The sequence below is a fragment of the Protopterus annectens genome, chromosome 4.part0 (assembly GCF_019279795.1).
Source record: "Protopterus annectens isolate FY-2018-M chromosome 4.part0, PAN1.0, whole genome shotgun sequence".
Lineage (NCBI taxonomy): Eukaryota > Metazoa > Chordata > Ceratodontiformes > Protopteridae > Protopterus > Protopterus annectens.
In genome coordinates this window covers 416,210,410-416,234,802 of record NC_056733.1, presented here as the reverse complement: position 1 = coordinate 416,234,802, position 24,393 = coordinate 416,210,410, and the positions used below count along the sequence as shown (strand labels likewise).

The window sequence follows — 24,393 nt, the reverse complement described above, 5'->3', positions numbered from 1 at the left end:
GCCTGCTGACATCTCTTCCCACTCTCTTGCTCCCGGACCCAGAGATCCAACGCCTCAGGTTTCCCCATTGGGAATATCTTCCTCTTCCGAGGCTTCTCCTGATCCGTCAGGAGAACCCCCGCGTAAGAGGACATGTAAGAGGAAACATTTAGACTCCCCTGAGTCTACTACATCAGATACTGACTTGGATGAGTCGGAGGGATCCCCAAGATCCTCCTCTGAGGATGTCTCATTTTCAGACATCCTTGAAATCCTGAAACAGAGGGGGAACTGGCCTTCCCTTAATCCCTCCGAGGACGAGTCAGTATACCTGGAGGCGTTCGGATCTTGACCCTCCACCTCCTGGGTGTCTCTGCCTTTCGACCCTCTCATGGAGGTAGTGGCTCGGAAGGCGTGGATGGCTCCAGATTCGGTGGAACCTATCCCTAGGAGACCTTCAAAATTTATTACTGCCCCACAAGATAGACAATATTTGACAAAGGGTGTCCCAGTTGATGCCATGGTGGTGGCTGCTGCCACCAAGAGGGAATTAGCTGATCCTTCAGTACCTGTCCATCCTCCTAATAAAGATTCTAGGACTATGGACAGGTACGGTAAGCAGATTTTTTCTTCAGCGACTTTTGCTATGAGATCGCTGAACTACTTATGCCACTTCACCCGCCTTCAAAGAGACATTCTTAAAGAGTTGGGAGAAGTTTTACAGGATCCGTCAGCTGCTGGGTCTCAGGATAAGATTAGCTCACAGCTAGGAATCCTTAACTCCATTGCTAACTCCTCCATGCGGCTCATTTATTATGCAGCCGATGGAACGAGTAGGGCCGCAGGCACAGGAGTGGCTTTAAGGCGTCAGTCCTGGATGCGGCTTTGTAATTTTGCAGACACCTTCAAGGCGTCTTTCACAAACTCCCCCTTTGATGGCTCGACCTTGTTCGGTCCTCAAGTGAAAGACACTTTGACTAGATGCGAACAAGATGGCAAGACTCTTTCTGCCGTAGGAGTCTGTTTCTCCACCCCTTCTAGACCTTACCCCAAAGGACAGAAGGGAGGGAAAATGTGGTTCCGCAAATCTCAAGGAGTCACGCCTGACGACGAAGTCAGTTTACCCCAGAGGCAGAGGGGTAACAATAATAGCCGCCCTAGGGGCAGAGGTGGTCCGCAGAATCAGGGTAGCAGAGAGCCTCTTTCTGACAAACCCTTCCAGCATCCCTGAGATGTTGCCCGATTGTCCGCCTGGAGGCAGTCGGGGAAAACTATCGCTGTACCCAATAGCCTGGCTTTCCCTTTCTCAAGACAAATGGGTACAGTCAATTATATCCGAGGGTTACAAAATTCCCTTTATTCAAACCCCAATTCAACAAAAGGGAACCCTTCCAGACGTTCCACTTGGTCTAAGGGAATTAGCAGTACTAGAAATATCAAAACTGCTAGTAAAAAGAGCCATCCAGACAGTCCCAGCGGACCAAATAGGATCCGGAATCTACTCAAGGTTCTTTTTAGTTCCAAAAAAGACAGGAGACTGGAGACCAATATTAGATCTCAGCAAACTCAACAAGTTTGTAAAGAAATCAAGATTTCGGATGGTCACGCTTCAGTCCATTCTGCCCTTTCTGGGCAAGGACAATTGGATGTGCTCGATAGATCTTCAGGATACGTACTACCACATAAAAATTCACAGACGCTCCAGAAGATTTCTCCGCTTCGGCTGGGGACCAGTCACTTCAATTCAGAGCCCTGCCCTTTGGACTCACTACAGCCCCCAGAGTGTTCACCAAATGCATGGCAGTGGTTACGGCTCACCTGAGACGTCAAGGATTCCAGGTGTTTCCATATCTAGACGACTGGCTCCTCACTGCCACCACCAGGCATCAGCTTCTCCAAGCCAGAAATTACACCATTCACACTTGCAGAGGGCTAGGAATTTCTATAAATTTCGAAAAATCTGCCTTGTCGCCTTGTCGATATATTACTTTTATAGGCGCAAGATTGGACACCGTACAACTTTCAGCAAGGTTGACAGACCAAAGGATCTTGGACATTCAAAGACACGTCCAAGTGATTCTATTCAGCAAAAAAATTCAGGCCAGATTTGCTCTGAAAGTACTGGGTCTTATGGCGGCTGCCATAACACTTCTTCCCCTTGCCCGCTTTTACATGCGGCTTCTACAATGGATGCTATTCACCCAATGGTCCTTTCAACAACTTCCCATGCGTCACGAGATCATAGTAACTCCATCTTGCAAAAGACATCTGACTTGGTGGATATCGTCCCCTCAAATCCATCAAGGCAGACCATTTGTTCCTCTTGCCCCGGTTGCCACGGTTACATTGGATGCCTCCCTGATCGGGTGGGGGGGGCATTATCAGGGCAGGATGGTCCATGGCACTTTGCAACGTTTCGAGTACCATCTGCACATAAATGTTCTGGAGATGAGAGCAGTGCTTTTAACGTTGCAAGCCCTCAACGACTCTCTTCCCCTGGGAACTATTGCAGTCCAAACGGACAATATGTCCGTAGTGTGGTATATAAACAAACAGGGCGGAACCAAGTCCTATCCACTGTGTCGAGAGGCTCTCAGGCTTTGGCAATGGGCAATCTCCTCTCACCGGTTTCTGATAGCAATGCACATCCCCGGGAAATCCAACATCATAGCGGACAGATTGAGCAGAGCTATTCTCATGCCTCACGAGTGGTCTCTCAAACAGTCAGTGATGGAAGAGATTTTTCAGAAGTGGGGTCTTCCTTGCTGCGACCTTTTCGCTACACCTCAAAACAGCAAATGCCCAGACTTCTTCTCTCTCTTCCCCCTTCCAGGCCATCCTCCCAGAGACGCTGTAACCCAAGATTGGCCCCGGGGACTTCTTTATGCCTTTCCATCTTTTCCGCTGATACCTCAGGTAATTCAGAAAGCAACCGCTTTGAGAGCCAAGTTGATTCTCATTGCCCCTTATTGGCCTCGACAGATATGGTTTCCGTTCCTACATCATTACCTCTTGGTACAGCCATGGCATCTGGACCCGGTTCCAGATCTTCTGACCCACCAGTCGGGTCAACTGCACCAATCCATACCCTCTCTCAACCTCACTGCTTGGTTGCTCCACTTCCATCCTTAGCCAGGCTTCCTATGATTTCTAATCCTGTACGGGATATCATAGTAGCTTCCCTAAAATCTTCTACCAGAAAGATTTACACTAGTAAATGGCGACGTTTCTCTTTCTGGGCAAAAGCTAGGAACATAGACCCCTATACTGCTCCAATTCATTCGGTATTGGACTTCCTAGCTGACATTTTTCATTCAGGATCCTCTTCTTCCACAGTGAAAGTTCAACTGGCAGCCATTTAAATTTTCATACAGGCTTTTTGGACCACAACATTATGTCACATAAACTTTGCAAGGCATTCCTTCGAGGTATCTTTTTATTGAAACCTCCGATTAGAGACCCCCCACCACAGTGGGATCTAAATTTAATTTTAACATCCTTGATTCTTCCCCCGTTCGAACCTGCAGCTGCCTGTTCTTTGAAATTGCTTTCTTGGAAGACACTTTTTCTAGTTGCCATTACATCTGCCAGAAGAGTATCTGAGCTTCATGCTCTCTGTGTTCGCCCTCCCTATCTAATATTCCACAAAGACAGGGTATCCCTAAGAACTAATCCGTCTTTCTTACCAAAGGTGGCATCACAAACTAACCTAAATCAATCCATTGATCTTCCAGTATTTTTTCCGAACTATTCTGATAGAGCTGAACAAAAGTTACAATATCTCGATGTTCACCGTCAGCTCAGATATTATCTGGATAAGACAAAAATTTTTAGGAAATCTGATCAACTATTTCTATCCAATGCAGAGAACAGGAAAGGCCTTCCAGTTTCTAAGGTAACTTTATCTAGGTGGCTGTCTTCTGTGATCACTTACATTTATCAGCTCAGAGGCAAAGAGTTGGTTTCTAACCCAAAAGCCCATTCTACCAGAGCTCTAGCTACATCTACAGCTTTTCAAGCTAGACTTCCAATAGACACTATTTGTGCAGCAGCCACATGGGCCTCTCCTCATACCTTTGTTTCACATTACAAATTAGATTTGGTCTCCAGAGACAGAGCAAATTTTGGTTCCACCGTTCTCAAGAGACTGTTCCATTGAGCCACCCAGGATAGAGGTGCGAGGGACGCGGTCCCATCCAGCAAGAATGAAGGCGAGATTGACAACTTAACATTTAGAAGTTATGTACCTACCATAACGTTCCATGTTAGTTGTCTTCTCTCACTTTCTTCTTTCGCATCCCGCCTCCATCCCCCTAGCCTGGTCAGACCGGGAAGATTATACATCTTCTATTAAGAGGTTATTGCCTTTTTCTAGCTGTTCAACTCCTAGTGTCACTAGATTATGTTGATCCTTTCTAGAGGGTTATGATGTTATTTAGTATCCTTATTTTCTTCCTCCTCTTAAGTTGGAAGAAAATACTGCTATTTCTTTAGCTACCAAACGAGATCTGAGTAATCTCTGCCTTGCATCATGGGATATAGGGTTGCCTCGAGCTGGTAAAATTAGCTCTCGAGCTTAGCAAGTGCCGAGTCGGAGCCGAGGATCGGCTCCGAACCCATCCAGCAAGAAAGAAGGCGAGAGAAGACAACTAACATAGAACGTTATGGTAGGTACATAACTTCTAATTTCTTTACAGCAGTATAATCAAAATAGACAGAGTCAGGCATTTGTGATATACAACTTACAGCTTTCCCATGGAGTAAGGGGGTCAGGAACTGTACCCAGAGCCCTTGGTCAACACTATACTGTTTGCATACCTTTTAAACATGTGAATGAAACTATCAAAATTATCCGCCTCTTTAAATTGCTGAAGAAATTTACTGACCTGTTGTGCTTCTGGGGTCCAGTTACTCCCTTCCCCATTACCTCCATGACTCTGGCGAAGAGTCAGCATTTCCATTTCATGCTTCCTCTGATGCTCCTTTTCTTCGGCTTCTATCTCCAAACGCCTGGCCTCCAACTCAAGTCTCTTTAGCTCCAGCTGGATTTTTAAGTCCACTGCAGAAAGGTTGAGCTGTCCATTCTCTGAGGATATTGTATCTCCACTGCCAGTCTGATTGTCCTTTGCAAAAAGGTTGTGCTGTCCATTCTCCGAGGATATTGTATCTCCACTGCCAGTCTGATTGTCCTCCTGGATGCTGTTTTCTGATGCAGCTGTAACCAAGGCTGCAATCAGGTCTGCCTTAGTCAGGTTTCCATGCACCAGTCCCCTAGCCTGGCACATCTCCACCAGCTGGCTCCTTGTCAACTTTCCATACTCCTGTGCTGACATGCTGCCTGCTCACCCTGACTAACTAAGCTAACAAAAGAAATAAAACAATTGTGATCTGAACTCTGAGTATACACTGTGTGGCTGATTTAGAGTACAAAACACTTTCAGAGCTCACTGTACATAAGCTACAGGATTCACTCTACCCACACCACTACAAGCCAGTTAGTATGTGAAGTGGATGCCACCACTGCAAACCACAATGTGATGACCGTGCCCTGGCCCAGCAATCAAGGAGCCTCAATCCTTACCACTAACACCAGGGAGGTCATCTCGTAGAAGAGGAAAGGATAATAAATACACATAGTAAAGTACAATTTCCCTTAAGTGCACACAGAGATCACAGGCAGTCTAGGGCTGGTTGCTCCTTTGCTCTCCAGGTCCCCAATATTGATTGATAATACTGATGTCAAAGGAAAACACTTAATCTAACTTTCTAATCTTTAACTATTCTTAAGAGAAAACACAGTGCTATAATCCTACTTACAGATATAAAGAGTATAAGCAGTGCTGGGTTGATGGTCCAAGACAAATGCTTTCAATCTCTCACTGAACAATATTTTTTAAAACACTAACAAACAGCTCTGCTAAGGCCCTCCCAAATTACATCATCTTGACACTTAGGTTTCCCCAGTATTCACATTACATCATTTTGACACTTAGTCTGGAGTTCCCAGGCAAACAAACCACATTATTTAGCAAGCTAACACCTGCTCAGGAAACTACAACAGTAAAATACATTTCACATGTATACTCTAACAATTATTCCTTAAGTTAAGACAATAGAAAGAATGTGTTCAGCCAGATGCTTCGGCACCACTTTTTAGATAATTGTAACTTCAAAGAACATTTGAAATGCCTGGCTTGTTTTCCTTACAGCAGATGACAATGTTGCAACAATCTTGAAGTTCATGTTTTCTTTCATTTAATAACACAAGCATGTATTTTACATTTATTTATACAAATGATAGAATTATGTATCAAATTCTATTTGACTAGGCTGGCAGCCTTCGCCCATCTTTCCCCAGTCATCACACATTTCATTCTGCTTTTCAAGCTTGCCAGAACAGTGACAACACTCTCCTTTGAGTTGTTAACATTCTTTTAATGTTAAGGAATCAAATGACTTATTCTGTACTGGTCTTGCTTGATCTTACTGATGTATTTGACCCAGCTTTAGTCATACAGTTAGCACAGAAGATTAAGCTTTGAGTTGTTTACAAGCAGCTCCCTGTAGTCCAAAGTTTGAGTCCCTCAGCCTCCATTTTACTTCTGTGTTACTCTGAATAACTCAGTTAACTAGGCAGTTTTCTGGGACATTTGGGAAATTGGGCTTGTTTCTTCTGTAGTCTATTTCACTGAATGCCTAATAACTACGTATGTACCTATGATATATGAACTGGCCATCTAGTATTTTTGGTGTGTTTTAGGACATACAGTAGTGTGCTACTTCTTACACATTCCTTGAGTAGATTACTTCCTACCTCTCATGGTTTCTCAGGGGGTAGTTTCAGAAGTCAGGCGCCATAGTGGATCCCTTAGCACCTTCAATGTTATCCTCAGTTTTCACAGAGGATGTATGCTTGGACATGTGCCCCAACCCCTTTTCCAAAGAATGGTGAAAAGAAATGCCTCATCATTCTTTTTTTCTTCTAGTCCCAGTTCTTTCAGGTGCCCAAGCCACTGTTCAGACTTGCATTAACTGGGCACTAATCAGATCTTTCTCATTATATCTCAAAATAGCTATTAAGGTTTGCTATATTAATAGAATTATATACATGTGTAGGAGTACACATTTATAGTATGTAACAGTAAGCATACATGTGTTGAATAGTATAAATGAGCCATTTAAGGAGAGGAAAGTTGAGAATTAAAGAATAGAGTATTAACATTGCAAAAAGATGCTGTTTGGAAATGAGATGGGTTGGGAGAATATATAGTTAAGGGTGACATTAGGCTTGCTTTCTGTACTCAGGTGCTGAGCTAGGAGCATATGAGCCTCCCTAGAACTTATTCATGTTGTGGTCATGCAGAAGTATAATGGGTATGAATCATGCGAAACTTCTCTGTGCTGGTAGCAATAGGAAATGGTTAAAATAAACAGGATTGACCAGATCTTGCTCCAGGTTCATCTTGTTATTATTGACAGGCCTTTTGATTTGTTGTATGAAGAAATTAAACCGGAACACAAATCACATCCATCAGAAATATGCCAGATTAGATGCCTCTTCAAATACTGCCCTCTTATCGGAACTTGGGGTACAGGAGGAAGCAACCCACAAAACAACTTATCATTTACAGAACTTATTTATTTTGTCAGTTTCAAAATTTGATGTGACAAATAGCTATTTTAGAGTGTTACATTTTTAATATACTTACTATTTCACTTTAGAATGGAATTATTTTTCAGTTGTGCACCCTGGTAAGCAGAAATGATCCAGAAAGGAAGACAGAAGTTGCTGAAAGAACAGAATATGATGCTGATGGTATGTATTCCATTGACAAGTGGAGTAGAAAACATTTGCAGTAAGTTGCTTCTGTTCCGTGTTAAATGCTGGCTGTTGTCAAACATATTTCAGAGGAAGGAAACAGTTGTCAAAAAATGTATCACTATTTCTAATACTTGTAAAGAGGTAATGTATGTCGACAGGGAAAGAATCTCCAACCTGAATATGGAGTGAAGCTGTGTTTTCATTTTATATACAATTATTTTTGTCTAAGTGATGTTAATCACAGCATTGATGACCTAATGGTGATTTTTACAATAGATGATCTCCTTCAGGCTATTGTCAACCATTACACACTGTACATTAGTTAAAAAGTAGCTGTTAGCTGCTATGAGCTACTGTGATGTTTAAATGATGAGTAAGTGAATGTTTGGAACAGAACTGAAATAAGATTAAGTTCACAGATGCAGGCCAGCCCTAAAGCAGACAGACAAAGGCTAATCAATACAAGAGTGCTGTATATTCAAGATTCCCTTGCTGTTGTGATACACTGCTTTCAAGGGATTCATATATTTACATATTGCTCATGCATGCCATTATATGCAGGTGTGGTAGGTAACCATTTGAAATGTCTGGGATCACTGGAGTAAGTCCCAAACCACGGAGACGAAGTGGCCAAAAAAATGGACTTAAATATACTAAGTCCAAGATTGCTATTTCTTGGGATATGCCCTTTTCCTCACGATATGGCAATCTTGGAGTTCTGCAAAAATGAAATTTAAAAGAGAACAATCTTTGTGATGCGCTTTTTTCCTGGTTTTTTTTTTGTTTTTTTTTTTTTTTTTGCCTTGTTGGCATTCAGTATTTTGAGTGCCAGCATTTCGGGAGGCAGTGCAACATAATAGCCGAATATTGTGAATGCTTTCTATGCAGTGAAGGTTTTCTGCCCATGGAGGTTATGCTGTGACATTTTTGAGAACTTACTCAGGTCATGTTGGATGTCATCTAGTTCACTGAATGAAAGTCTGCATGTACAAGTCCCCTTTGCTGCCTGAAAATAATGTAACAGATATTGTCTGTTCCATCCATTCCGCAACAGATGGATTACCAGATCTGACTAGGATCCAACTTCGGCCACTCTCAGATTTTGGCTCCAAGGGTCAGGCTGCTCCCCTTACCCATAATCTTCTCTTTGTAGTAAAATATCTCAGATCTCATTTACCACTTGTTTGCTAAAGACATCATCACTTGGCTTAGCAGTTGGATGTCAGCTAAGTTGCTTTTATGGCATTTTTCTTTTTTTCTTTGGGATACCTAGTGACTTATTTAAGCTTTTTTCAGCTTTTTCTTCATGTAGCTTCCTCTCCTGCTTATAAATACACACACACACACACACACACACATATATATATATACAGAGAGAAAGAAAAAGTATATTTATATATATATATATATATATATATATATATATATATATATATATACACACACACACAAACACACACACACACACACACTCCTACATATGTATAGTTTTTCATTTTTTCTGTTTTGGCGCCTGTTTGAGCTTTACTCCCTGCAAGGTTCTTTCAAACCATACTTTAGTAAAAAGCTAGCTGTGGTTATAGTTGTTGTTTCTGTCCTTTTCTTGTGGTTGTTGTTATACCATACTTCCCAGATAATAAGACCGGGTTTTGTACTTTTCCCCCCTTTGAAATACACAGTAGGGCTTATTATCAGGAGATGCCTTACTTACCCCCCCCCCCAATACAACAATCTACATTTATTCATGTACAAAAATCGACATTTATTCATGTACACAAGTCAACATTTATTCATGTATGCAAATTGACATTTATTTGGTACTTTTCGATTATTGGGCAACAGTTCTAGGTAACGCGTTAACAGTTGTGTGAGAATTCTACATAAACAGTGCAACAAACATTCAGAATATCTACACCTTGGCTTTCACAGTGCACTATTTCATGCTTAACAGAAAGTGCAGAAAAGTCTCAATACGTGTTTATTGGAGGAGGGGAATAAAACAAGTGAATAACTGCCACTTTTTGAGTGGTGATGCTTTCGTTATTCCTTACCCAAACCATAAGAGAAGAATGATGGAAAGTCATAAAAATGAAGTCTGGGAACTAGTGGCCTTACTTTATAATTACCCCTTGATAATGAAACATTACCATAATACAGTAAAGTCAAAAAACTGACAAGAGGTTGCTGGCAGCTGAAAGCAGAAGCAATCTATTCTGTTGCCCCGATAACGGAAAAGTTATTCAAATACAGTCATGTCATCTTCTTCTGGAACATTGTCATAAGTCTCCAACCCCCGAATTCCAGCCTGAGTTTCTTGCGACTCCATTTCCTATAGAACCATTGGCCCCAATCTGTCATGCCTAGCAATAGAGCTCTCCTTAAATGAGCACTGCTTGTCCATATAGCCTGCTCGTAGTGCATTGGCAACAGAGCTATCAGTGATTTTATCCCATGAATTCTTCACCCAAGTCACAACCTCTTGCAGGCTAGGCTTCACAAAATTTCTCTCCATTCTATTTTCAATGTAGTCATTGAGTTCCATACGCAAATGGTCCTTGAACGGCTTGATCTGAAGTAGTTACTTCATTTGTTCTGCAACCTGTGGGTCTCGGATCTGACCGGCAGCTTTCCAAGCTTCAAGATCCGAGCTCCTAGCTCCACCCCTCTACCCACAATCCCCTGTCACCACCACACTACCTCAGATCGTTTTTGCCGCGGCTTGAATGACAAGCATCTTGTGAAGAGGTCCTGAGCTTAGACAGGGAAGTGAATAATTTCTTTCAAAAATTTTTCTAAAAACTTTAAAACTTAAAAAGGAGAGTATTGTGAGTGTTTATCTGCCCTTTTTTGTTTTCGGGATTGCGTTTTCTTTTTTCAAACCCTTCCCCTAGGTGTTTGGGCGTGTGTGTGTGTGTGTGTGTGTGTGTGTGTGTCAGCAAAATGGTCGAAGGCCATAAAGCTATTTTTTCAAAGTGCACTGGGTGTGGCCATAAGCTTTCCCCAGCTGATGGCCACACTCAGTGCATTATATGCCTGGGGGTTGTTCATTTGTCTTCAGACTGCCAGGTTTGCGCAGCCTTCAACCCCCGGGCTGTGAGGGACAGAAGGAACAGGCTTATTCTGGCGGGATTGCTTCCCCCGGAGGAGGCCTCTTCCTCCTCTCCCTCCAAGGTGCAGGCTACCCAGGTAACTTCGACACCCCTGATTCCCTCGACTCAGGCTGGGACTCAACCTCCCACTACTGCCTTGAGTACGAAGGAAGTTCAGTCTTCTCCTTCTAGGGAGCACAGGACCAAAGACAGGGAGAAGCACAGACACAAGAGGCGAGCCGAGCCTCATCCCTCGGCTCCGCCTTCAAAAACTGTTAAATCACCTCCGAGGGTGTCCGGACCTTCTCCTTCTCGGCTCCGATCTCCTTCCTTCTCACCGGAGCCGGAGGAGGAGCTCCTATCACCCTCGAGGTCGTCGAGGTGGCCCTCCAGACCCGCCTCTATGACCTCCTCTAGATCTACTAGGTCTCTCTCCGACGCCGACATGGATAGGATGATGCGTCGGTTTTTGCAGACCCAAATGCAGATGGGGGTGCTCCTGCCCCCCCTCCACAGGGGGGGGGTGTGCAGCTTCAATATTTGCCCCGATTTCTCCTTCTTCAACCCGGATCCGGGTTTTGGAGTCTTCGGATCCAGGCCCTTTCGGAGCTGGGGTTTTGTCGGCGCCGGTGGCCCAAGCCTTCTCGACGCCGACCATACCCTCGAGTATCTCGGATCTGAGCTCTCGGGGCCGTGGGCTGGGCGTCGGATCCGTGGGAGCGGGTGCTTCTTCGGCGCCGCCTATGTCGGAGAGCACCTCCCTTTCGGATCCGATGGCTTCGGCTCCGACCCCGATCCCTATCTCGGAGCCGAGGAGACTACTTTCGGGGCCGGAAGAGAGTAGTTCTCCCTCGGCGTTCGAGGTAGTGGAGAGGGTACTGTCGAGGTCTTCCAGGTCCCCGACTCGGGTTTTGGATCCCTCCACCCCCCCACTGCATACGGGCCTAACTTCCATCATCCTTCCATCGGGACAGCCTGCTCAGACCCTCCAGTTGTTTCCCTCGGAGGAACAAGAGGCCGTTGACGAGCCCTCTTCTGATAGTCCCACAGAGGAGGTGCCTCGTAAACGGACATGTGAAAGGAGGCACATGGACTCCCCCGAGTCCGTCACCACAGATACGGACTTAGAGGAAAGGGAAGGTTCCCCAAGGTCACCCCCCGAGGATGTCTCCTTTGGAGACATCATGGAAATGTTGCGTATTGGGGGGGGTGGTCTGCCCAAAAACCTTCCTCGGATGAGTCCGTATTTCTGGAGGCGTTTGAAGCGGGCCCATCTACCTCCTGGGTGTCCCCATCGGCAGATCCCCTGGTAGATCTCCTGACTACCAGGGCTTGGCAGGATCCCGACACCGTGAAGCCTATCCCACGTCGACCGGATAAAATCCTTAGCCCCCCTTCAGACAGGCAGGTTTGGGCCAAAGGGTCTCCAGTTGATGCCATGTTGGTGGCTGCTGCCACTAAAAGAGAACTCTCCCAGGAGAGCTCCATGGTACATCCGCCGGACAAGGAGTCCCGGGTGCTGGACCGTATAGGGAAGCGGACCTTTGCTTCAGCAACCTTCTCCGTGAGGGTGCTGAATTATATGGCGCATATCATCAGGCTGCAACGGGATTTGATCAAGGAATACACTGCAGCCCCTCCTGAGTCCATGTCGGTCGAGGACAAAACCGTGTTCTCGACACGCATGGCCACGCTCAAGTCCATTTCAAATACGTCCATGCGGCTACTGTCTTATGCTACGGAGGGAGCCGCAAGGGCCAGCGGAGCAGGTGTTGTCTTGAGACGTCACGCCTGGCTCCGTCTTTGTAATTTCGTGGAACCTTTCAAGGCATCCTTCGCGAATGCACCCTTTGACGGTTCTTGGCTTTTTGGCAAGACCGTACGTGATACACTAGTCCAAAGCGAGAAGGACGGGAAGACGCTGTCTGCCGTCGGAGTCCGCTTCTCGAGCCCCCAACGTTCCTTCTCAAGGAATCAGAGGGGGCAAAAGAAGCTGTGGTTCCGCAAGTCTCAGCAATCCTATCCAGCTTCGGACTCCGCGCCCTCCAGAAGCAGAGGAGGGCAGGGTGGACGCCGGCCCAGAGGCAGAGGGGGACCACGTAACTTCGGGTCTAGGAAGCCCTTTTCCGAGAGACCCGCGCAACAGCCCTGAGGGCTTACCTGACTGTCCTGCTCTGGAGACAGTCGGGGGGCGTTTAACGAAGCACCTGTCAATGTGGGAGTCCATCACGAACGATCGATGGGTGCTCCGAATTATATCCAGAGGCTACAAAATTCCTTTCCTATTTCGTCCTCCCTCAGGTGGTCGCCTCCCCGATGACCCACCCAATCAAAGAGAGGCGGCTACCTTAGAGATTTCAAATTTGTTAGAAAAAAGAGCCATCCAGCTGGTCCCCCCAGACCAATCCGGATTGGGCTACTACTCAAGGTTCTTTTTAGTGCCAAAAAAGACGGGGGACCTCAGGCCCATTCTAGACTTGTCCGCCCTGAACATGTTTGTTCCCAAAGAAAAATTCCGGATGGTCACTCTACAATCTATTCTCCCCTTAATGCAGGAGAACGACTGGATGTGCTCTATAGACCTCAAGGACGCGTACTACCAAATTCTAATGGACAGATGGTCCAGGAGGTTCCTCCGCTTCCGGCTAGGGGCCAGTCATTACCAGTTCTGGGTCCTTCCATTCGGACTCACCTCAGCCCCCAGGGTGTTCACCAAAGTCATGGCAGTGGTTGCGGCCCACCTGAGGCTTCAGGGCATAAGGGTCTTTCCGTACCTAGACGACTAGCTCCTCACAGCAACCAACAGGCATCAACTTTGTATCGCGAGAGACTATGTGCTGTCTCTTGCCGACAGCTTGGGCATCTCAGTCAACATACCGAAGTCTTTTCTTCATCCTGTGCAAGCATTAGATTTTATAGGAGCCAGGCTAGATTCCCGATCTTCTCGGGCCTTCTTGACCTCGGACAGGCTGTCCAGCCTCTCACTCCAAGTTTTGGCTCTTTTTCGCACCAAGGCCCCACCGGCAGAGTTAGTCCTGAGGGCACTAGGCTCGATGGCAGCGGCTATCGGCCTCTGTCTCCATGCTCGCCTAAGGATGCGTATATTACAGTGGACACTCCAAGTTCAATGGTCACTGTTACTCCACCCATTGAACACTCCTATCCCCCTGAGCAGAGTTTGCACGGAATCCCTCCTGTGGTGGCTTCACTCCCCAGAACTCAGGCAAGGGAGACCCTTTGTGATTCCCCCCCCCAGGTCACGTTAACCACGGATGCTTCTCGCCTAGGGTGGGGGGGGGCATTGTTTGGGCAGAAACGTCCAAGGTACGTGGACCTCGTCGGAGACCACTTTGCACATAAATGTTCTGGAGATGAGGGCGGTGCTTCTAGTGTTGCAGGCTCTCCAAGACCTTCTACCTCTAGGAACGATTGCAATACAGACGGACAATATGTCAGTGGTCCGGTATATAAACAAACAAGGGTGAACCAGATCCTACCCTCTTTGTCGAGAAGCCATGAGAGTTTGGGAATGGGCGATATCCACCAACCGCTTTCTGATAGCAACGCACATTCCGGGATGATCCAACATTCTGGCGGACAAATTGAGTCGAGTAATTCTCAGTCCTTATGAGTGGTCTCTCAATCCGAAAATTGCGAAGGAAATTTTCCGCAAGTGGGGTTGGCCTCGCTGTGATCTCTTTGCTACTCCCCAAAACACAAAATGCAGCGAGTTCTTCGCAGTTCTTCCCCCAGAAGGGGAGAGCCCCAGAGACGCTCTGATTCATGCTTGGCCTCCCGGTCTACTCTATGCTTACCCCCCGCTTCCGCTCATGGCGAAGTTCATTCAGAAAGCCGCATGGTTGGGGAGCAAAATTATCCTCATAGCCCCATTCTGGCCTCGTCAAATCTGGTTTCCATACCTGCAGTCTCACAGTCTCTCCCCCCTTTTAATCCTGGATCCCATTCCAGATCTGATATCGCACCCAACGGGGTGCCTAACACCGAACCTGGTCAACCTCAAGCTCGCGGCTTGGTTGATCCAGTTCCACTAATGGCAAGGACTCCCGGTATCTCGTCACCAGTGAAAACTATTCTGGTAGCGGCTCATAAACCGTCCACCAGGAAAATCTATAATAGTAAGTGGAAACGATTTTCTATCTGGGCTAACAGCCAAGGTCTCAACCCATTTACTGTTCCGATTCCTACAGTATTGGATTTTTTGTCCATGATTTTTGAACAAGGGGCCAGTGCATCAACGGTCAAAGTACAGTTGGCAGCAATATCCCATTTTCATGTGGGAGACGGATTAGGATCTCTAGCATCTACAAAATTGTGTAAGACATTCTTGCGTGGCGTTTTCCTTCTCAAGCCACCAGTGAAATCTGTGACTCCCCCTTGGGACTTAACTTTTGTTCTGCAAGCCTTAACGAAACCTCCGTTTGAACCTGCAGCTTCTGTACCCCTTAAATTTCTGTCCTGGAAAACAGCATTCTTGGTAGCCATAACTTCTGCTAAAAGGGTTTCAGAGCTCCAAGCTTTGTGCATGAAACCTCCCTATCTTATTTTCCACAATGACAGAGTGTCTCTCAGGACTAACCTGTCTTTCTTACCAAAAGTGGCATCTGTGGCAAATATCAATCAGACTATCAATCTGCCAGTGTTTTTCAAAAATTTTCAAAATAAGGGAGAATACATGTTGCATACACTAGACGTACATAGACAGTTACGTTTTTACCTGCACAGGACCAAAGATGTTCGTAAGGCTGATCAACTCTTTGTGTCATTTGCTCCTTCATACATGGGAAAACCTATATCCAAAGTTACACTGGCTAATTGGATTTGTCAGTGTATTTCTCAGGCTTATAAGGCATCAGGCAAAACAACCCCATTCAAAATCCGTGCACATTCCACAAGGTCCATCGCAACTTCTGCAGCCTTCTGGTCCAGGATGCCGTTGGACGACATATGTTCAGCAGCCACTTGGTCTTCTGCTCATACGTTTATTTCTCATTATAAGCTGGACATGATATCTAGAAGCAGGGCGTCCTTTGGCTCCATGGTGCTTCGGAATATCCTCCCATAGACCACCCAGGTTTCTTTGTTTAGGTAGCTGGGGACTCTGTCCCACAGGTTGCAGAACAAATGAAGTAACTACTTCAGATTTAGAAGTTATGTACTCACCATAACGTTCCATCTGAGTAGGTACTTCATTTGTCTGCAATCATCCCCCCCTGCCATCCCCCTAACCTGTATCGGGTTTCTAGGATCTAAATGATTCTTGAGAATATCTGAACCTGTTTATTACAGGTTTTTTCAGGTGATACAGCAAAACCGATCTGAGGTAGTGTGGTGGTGACAGGGGATTGTGGGTAGAGGGGAGGAGCTAGGAGCTCGGACCTTGAAGCTTGGAAAGCTGCCGGTCGGATCCGAGGTCGGATCCGAGACCCACAGGTTGCAGACAAATGAAGTACCTACTCAGATGGAACGCTATGGTGAGTACATAACTTCTAATTTATTGCAGTATCAAGAGTCTGGAGATAGGCAGTCATTTCTGCGGGAATCATTATTTGATCTATTCTTCGCTGTGCAAGGAAGTTCTTTATGTCTTTAGGGCGGTGAATGCTGGCTGAATCCCAGACTAGCAGACCTCTTTTGCCACCTCACAAAACAAGTGGCAGCATTACATCGACCCACTTCCTTATAACTGCTTGTGTGCACCAGGCTTTTTCGGTTTCAAGAATGTAAATGCCTGAAAACACATTCAATCTTATCTTTCTTGCCCTTACTAATGATTAGAGGTGGGTTTTTCTTTCCATCTAGATGAATTGCCAAAATACAGGTAACACGTGCACTTTCATAACCAGTGGAGGGAATGTAGATTGACGAGGTACCCCTCTGATCAGTTGATGTTAAGTTGTCCATCTCGCTTTCGTTCTTGCTGTTTGGGGTTCGGAGCTGATCCTCGGCTCCGACTCAGCCATCTTCTATAGATCGAGAGCTGTTTACTGGCTTGAGGCTACCCCTTATCCCAGCATGCCCAGCGTCAGCTACCCAGATCTCGTTTGCCGCTTCAGCTGTGAGGTTGCTTCGTTACTGGCTCAGGCTTAGTATAGTTTTTTTCTATTAATATATTGTTGTTTATTCTTGAAATGTTGTCACGTATTGGTCAATTTTTTGTACTAGATATATTCCTTTATCCCTTATCGCTTTCTTGTGTATTTTAGCTTTGTTGGCCGTCGTTCCATAACTCGCAGGCCTTCTGTTTCCCTTGAACTCATTTAAATTAGAGAGTTCTCACCCCTCCCCCCCACCACCACTTAGGATAGCCGTTTAAATTAGAGGCTTTCCATTCTGTTCCTTAACTGTAAAAAAAAAAAAAAAAGTCTATTTGTTTCTTGTTTTTTGTAGTATAGCTTTTTATTATTATTGTTGTGGTTGTTATTACTATAATGTCTAAAGATACCAAGGTATCTGGCTTCAAAAAGTGTGACTCATGCTGTCAGAAAATGTCTCTGACAGATGGGCACACTAGTTGTGTATATTGTTTGGGTGTTGTTCACCTGCAGGACTCCTGTTCTATATGTCACGCCTTTAGTCCAAGGGTCCTGCAGGAGCGCAAAAACAAATTAATCCTTCGGGGATTATTGAAGCCTCAGGATTCTCTGGCTAAAGGTACTCAGCCAGCAAAATCCCCAAGTCTGTCAAGCCATCGGCTCCACCTTTACTGGACCAACCAAGTATGTCGGTGCCGGCTGGCACCGACAAGACATCTCCACCATCTGCTCTATCTGCTATTTCGGAGCCGTCTCCGAGCCATAAGAGATTGAGGTCTCTATCCTTGGAGTCCATCCATTCGGCACCTCAGTCACCTTTGTTACAGAGTGAATGCAGCCATCATTCTTCCCACTCCTCTCGATCCTCTAGATTATCGGATCATGATGTGAGGAGAGTAGTAAGTAGGTTGCTTAGGTCACAGGCACTGGCAAAAATTCTGTCCAGCCCACCTCAACAGGTATCGGCTCCAACTGCCTCTATTTCTGTTCCTCCTCTGACTACATTTAGCTCCTAGCCAGAGACCATGGATCCGCAGGTAGTAGAACCGTCGGTGCCGATCATCATCTCTCCTTCGGTTCTGACGTCGGCTCCGATTACCTCGATTATACCTTCTATCGCAGGATCTGGGCGCCAAGGCTCTCTCGTCAGCTCCAAGGAGGGGAGTGGCATCGGACCCTTGTCTGACCCCGTTCTCCCCCTCGGACCTTCAGCGCAGGTGAGCTTGGCTCCAACATTGGCCTTGGAGCCATCACCTTCGACGCAGAGAAAGACTCCTGTTTCTTTGGAGCTGGAGCTTTCTCTGCCTAGAGGTCGGGACGCCTTCGAGGTCATGCGCAGTGTGCTGTCCCCCGAAACAGCTCTACTGCCAGCTCCATCGGCTCCTCCCCCCATGGTTTCTGTTCCAACCTCTACTCCTCCTCCAGACCCCAAGCGTAGGGAGTCTATGCCCCAGGTTACCCCATTGGGTGATCCCTCTTCTTCCGAAGCCTCTCCTCATCACTCGGAAGAGCCTCCTCGGAAGAAGAAGTGCAACAGGAAGCACATAGACTCCCCTGAATCTGTCACTTCAGATACAGACATGGATGAATCGGTAGGGTCCCCAAGGTCCCCCTCTGAAGGGGTTTCCTTTTCGGACATCCTTGAAATGCTTAGACAGAGGAGGGGACTGGACTTCCCTAGCCCCTACTGAGGATGAGTCTGTATACCTGGACGCATTTGGTTCCTGACCTTCCACCTCCTGGGTATCTCCTCCTTTCGATCCACTCATGTCTGTAGTGGCTCGAAAGGCTTGGTCAGCTCCAGATTCTGTGGAACCTACTCCGAGGAGACCAAACAAATTTATTACAGCCCCCCAGGCAAGCAGTTCCTCTCCAAAGGTGTGCCCGTTGATGCCATGGTGGTAGCAGCAGCCACTAAGAAAGAGTTAGCAGAAACCTCTTCATCTGTTCATCCTCCGAACAAAGAGTGAAGGACGATGGACAGATATGGAAAGCGAATGTTTGCTTCAGCGACCTTTTCAATGAGGTCCCTGAACTATCTATGCCATTTTACACGTCTTCAAAGGGATCTCCTGAAAAAGCTTGGAGAATACCCTTCAAGACCCTACAGCTGAGGGAGCACCAGCCAAAGTAGCTTCTCAACTTGCGACTCTTAATTCCATAGTCAACTCCTCCATGAGGCTGATTTCCTATGCAGCCGATGGAGCAAACAGAGCCACAGGGACAGGTGTGGCTCTCAGGAGACATGCTTGGATGTGGCTGTGTCAGTTTGCGGAACCATTTTGAGCATCCTTCACCAATACTCCCTTTGATGGCTCCTTTCTCTTTGGGCCTCAGGTGAAAGACACGTTAACCAGGTGTGAGCAGGAAGGCAAGACTCTCTCTGCCGTGGGAGTCCATTTTTCCACTCCTTCCAGGCCTTATCCCAAGGGTCAGAAGAGCGGAAAGATGTGGTTCCGAAAATCCCAGGGACCATTGCCTGACACATATGGTGATTTTCCCCCAGGGGCAGAGGGAGAAACAACAATAACAGATGCCGCCCTCGTGGCAGAGGGGGACCGCAAAACCAGGGTGACAGAGAAACCTCTGCCAAGCCCTTCCAGCATCCCTGAAGGGTTGCCCAACTGCTCACCTCTGGAGGCAGTCGGGGGAAGACTTTTGCTGTACCCAAAAGCCTGGCAAAATATAACAAAAGACAGATGGGTACTATCCATCATATCCGGAGGTTACAAAATTCCCTTCCATCAATCCCCCATAGAATCAAAAAAGCCCATCCCAGATGTCCCACCCAGTCTAAGGGATCGAGGAGTCACAGAAGTTTCAAGACTGCTAGAAAAAAGAGCCATTCAAGAAGTCCCCGCAGATGAACTAGTATCCGGAACTTACTCAAGATTCTTTTTAGTACCAAAAAAGACAGGGGACTGGAGACCAATACTGGATCTTAGCAGATTGAACAAATCTGTACAAAAAGAAAAGTTCCGGATGGTGACACTGCAGTCCATTTTCCCTTTTCTGGGACAGAACAATTGGATGTGCTCGATAGATCTTCAGGACACATAATACCATATCAAGATGGACAGACGATCCAGGAGATTTCTTCGCTTCCGGGTAGGGCCAAGTCATTACCAGTTCAGAGCTCTGCCCTTTGGTCTCACCTCAGCCCCCAGGGTGTTCACCAAGTGTATGGCAGTAGTTACGGCTCACCTGAGGCATCAAGGATTCCAGGTGTTTCCCTATCTAGACGACTGGCTCCTGACTGCTACCACCAGACGTCAACATTTAGAGGCACGGGATTATACAATCACATCATGCACTCAATTAGGCATTACAGTAAATTTCGAAAAATCTGCCTTGTTGCCCTGTCAGTCTATCACATACATAGGAGCAGAATTAAACACAAAAGAAATGTTTGCAAGATTACCACAGGAAGGAGTTTACACTATTCGTCAACAAGTGTTAATTCTAATGCAGAGCAAAAGGGTTCAAGTCAGACATGTCCTCCAAGCTCTAGGCTCCATGGCAGCTGCCATTCTTCTTGTCCCATCAGCGTGTTTCCACATGAGAATCCTTCAGTGGCTTCTTTTCACACAGTGGTCTTTCCAGCAACTACCCATGTCTCACATGATCCTGATCACAGAAACATGCAAAAGACACCTTTCGTGGTGGATGGTCTCCCCACTAGTAATTCAGGGCAGACCTTTCATACAACCCCCTCTGGTGGTCACAGTGACCACGGATGCCTCCCTGATAGGGTGGGGGGGGCATTATCTAGGCAGGACAGTCCAAGGCACTTGGCAACCTCACGAGTAACATCTGCATATCAATGTCCTAGAAATGAGAGCGGTTTTCCTAGCATTGCAAGCCCTTCAAGACTCTCTTCCTTCCGGGACCACTGCAATCCAAACAGACAACATGTCAGTGGTGTGGTACATCAAAAAACAGGGCGGGACCAGGTCTTACCCCTTGTGTCGAGAAGCACTCAGACTGTGACAATGGGCGATTTCCTCCCAATGTTTTCTGATAGCAACGAACATCCCTGGGAAATCCAATGTCATAGCGGACAGGCTCAACAGAGCTATCCTCATGCCTCACGAGTGGTCTATGAATCAGGAAGTTGCAGATCTTATCTTCCGCAAATGGGGACAGCCTTGCTGCAACCTATTTACCACTCCACTCAACAACAAATGCAGCAGCTACTTCTCCCTACTTCCTCTTCCAGGTCATATACCCAGAGATGCTCTAGTCCACGACTTTCCTCAGGGACTCCTTTACGCTTTTCCCCCTTTTCCCCTAATTCCAAGACTTATGCAGAAAGCAAAATTGTTGGGTTGCAAAATGATCCTCATTGCCCCATATTGGCCTCGGCAGATATGGTTCCCGTTCCTACACCTCTACCTTCTGGATCAACCGTGGATTCTGGACCCATTCCAGATCTTCTGATTCACCAATCCGGCGGGTTGCACCAATCCCTTCAAACTCTCCAGCTCACAGCTTGGTTACTCCACTTCCAACCTTAGCCAGGCTTTCCAATATCTCCCCAGCAGTCTGTGATATTATTGTTTCCTCACATAAGTCTGCTAAGAGGGAAACGTATGCTCATAAATGGAAACATTTTTCTTACTGGGCAGAATCTAGAAATTTGGACCCTTTCTCAGCCCCAGTCCATGAAATTCTTGAATTTCTAGCACAGCTTTTTCAGTCTGGTGCAGCTTCCACTACCATAAGAGTACAACTAGCTGCCATTTCTAATTTTCATATCGGTATGTTTAATTCTAGCATAATGTCTCATAAGCTCTGCAAGGCCTTTATGAAAGGAACATCTCTTCTTAGACCCCCAGTTAGAGATCCTCCTCCTCCTTCGGATTTCAATTGAGTTTTAGTTTCCTTAATTTTGCCTCCCTTTGAACCGGCGGCATCATGTTCTTTAAAATTTCTTTCTTGGAAGACACTTTTTCTGGTTGCTATCACTTCAGCTAGACATGTCTCAGAACTTCAAGCACTTTGTGTTCGTCCTCCTTACCTGGTGTTTCACAAGGACAGAGTTTCTCTGAGGACCAATCCATCCTTTATTCCTAAAGTCTGCTCAGAGAACAATTTAAATCAATCCATAGATCTCCCAGTTTTCTTTCCTAATCACATTAACAAGGCAGAATACAAGCTCCACCAATTGGATGTACACAGACAATTGCGTTTTTACCTCCATAGAACTAAGAAAGTCAGACCAGTTATTTCTTTCTTATGCTTTCAACAAACAAGGCCTTCCAGTTTCGAAAGTGACCTTATCCAGATGGTTATCTGATACTATTACCTTTATTTATCAGTTAAGAAATAAAGAGCTACCAGCTAAACCAAAAGGTCATTCCACTAGAGCATTAGCCACCTCTGCAGCTTTTCAGTCTAGGTTGCCCATAGACTCAGTCTGTGCAGCTGCCACTTGGGCAAACCCTCACATTTTTATCTCTCATTACAAGGTAGATATGGTCTCCCGGAGCAGAGCTTCCTTTGGTTCTACTGTTCTGAAGAGTCTGTTCCAATGAGCCACCTGGGATTTTAGGTGCTTGGGATGCTGTTCCAAGCAGCAAGAACGAAGGCGAGATGGACAAGTTAACATAATGAAGTTATGTACCTACCATAACGTTCCATGTTAGTTGCCTTCATCTCGCCTTCCTTCTTGCGCCCCTCCCTCCTTCACCCTTCCTAGAGGATTGTGAGGAGTTCCCTTTTGTTTTCACTGGCTGAGCATCTTTTATTACTTCACATGCCAGGTAATTTATATCTCTTTCCTTGTTTAGGTGTATTGGACAACCATTTTTTTAGGAACTGGTTACTCTACTTATGTCTAGTGTGCGCTATCACAAACGAGATCTGGTTAGCTGACACTGTGCATGCTGGGATAAGGGGTAGCCTCGAGCCAATAAACAGCTCTCGAGCTATAGAAGATGGCCGAGTCGGAGCCAAGGATCAGCTCTGAACACCAAACAGCAAGAAGGAAGGCGAGATGAAGCCAACTAACATGGAACATTATGGTAGGTACATAATTTCTTTTTGTTTGAGATCCTTAGCCCATAAACACTGCAATTTCATCCATAGCAATCATGTTGGAGAGTTGGTATTTAGAAAAGTTGATGCCATCGACAAAGGACTTGAATGCAAGTGCACGTTTAATAACTTCAGTATCTTCCAGCTTGAACAGTGTTGTCGATCTTCTTAGAGACAGTTCATATCACTGAAGGAAGCCATCCAGCCAGTGTTGTGATGCTTTGAATTCTTCTGGGGATATTTCTAACTGTGGTGCCATTGCAAGGGCAAATGCTTGAATATCAGCCCTGTGCACAACCAAAGCCTCTGCTCTCCTGTTAGCAATCCATTCACAGATGATGTCTTCTAGTTCAGTTAATAATGGTTGCCGACCAGATCCACACTTGCACTTCTTAGCATTTCCATCGTCCACCTGTTGACTGAGGTTATTGTACTCTGCTTGCCATTTTCAGACCATTCGGAGATCCAACTTCTTCTCTTTGCAGAAAGCTATCAGATTCTTTCCCCGGGAGTTCTCCATGATTCCTTTCTTGTATTCGACGGAATAGTTCTTTGTTTTTGCACTCACCTTGTCTGGGGGGGTTTAATTGAAGACTTACGAGACAGGAGTTGCAACAAAAATGGCGACAGTTAAGAAGACACAATCACACCTGTTTATCAAGTGCACACATTTTATGTGCGACGTCTGTACGTTGACCAATCAAAGTACACTTGCCAGTGTTTACGGGCCAAGGATCTCAAACACCGGGGAAAGAATCTTATGACTGTCTGCAAAGAGAAGTTGGTTGTCTGAATGGTCCAAAAATGACGAGCACAGTACGATAACTTCAGTCAACAGGTGTCAGTAATATTATTATTTTATAATTCAACACATCCGTCATGTGTTGCTGATCATAACTGGGGCATGTTAAGTTGTCAATCTCGCCTTCATTCTTGCTGGATGGGTTCGGAGCCGATCCTTGGTTCCGACTCGGCACTTGCTAAGCTCGAGATCTAATTTTACCAGCTCAAGGCAACCCTATATCTCGTTTGCCGCTTCACTAACGAGGTGCCTCTTTTACCAGCTCTAGGTAAGTTTTTCTTATAATAAGACTTTTAGTCTCATCCCTTTTATTTTTTATAACCTTAGTAGTTTTGTGAACTTTAACGTTTATTTTAACCCTATTCCCGTTAGTGTTCCCTTTTCTTTGGGGTTATTTATCCCCTTCCCTAGGTTAGGCCTTAGGCCTTTCCCTTTCCTAATTTTTCCTGTCAGGTATTTTTGTGTCTGTTTGAGTGTTGTATCCCTGTTAAGTTTAGATTTTTGGATTGGGTGTTATTTGTGTGTGTGTGTTTGTGTTTTTTCCTGTCAACTTGTGTTCCCTCGACACAGCTATGTCGAAGGACACAAAGGTCTCAGGCTTCAAGAAGT

The 24,393-nt window shown here is 45.8% G+C and overlaps 1 protein-coding gene across 1 annotated transcript in view; it reads left to right on the top strand.

The window, feature by feature from the left end:
* LOC122799362 (HORMA domain-containing protein 2-like) overlaps positions 1-24,393 on the top strand; it is a 1,372,365-nt gene that overhangs the window by 873,825 nt on the left and 474,147 nt on the right. The window contains exon 4 of the mRNA XM_044068364.1: positions 7,720-7,795. Within this exon, the coding sequence (XP_043924299.1) occupies positions 7,720-7,795 (76 nt within the window). The remainder of the gene's footprint in view (positions 1-7,719; positions 7,796-24,393) is intronic.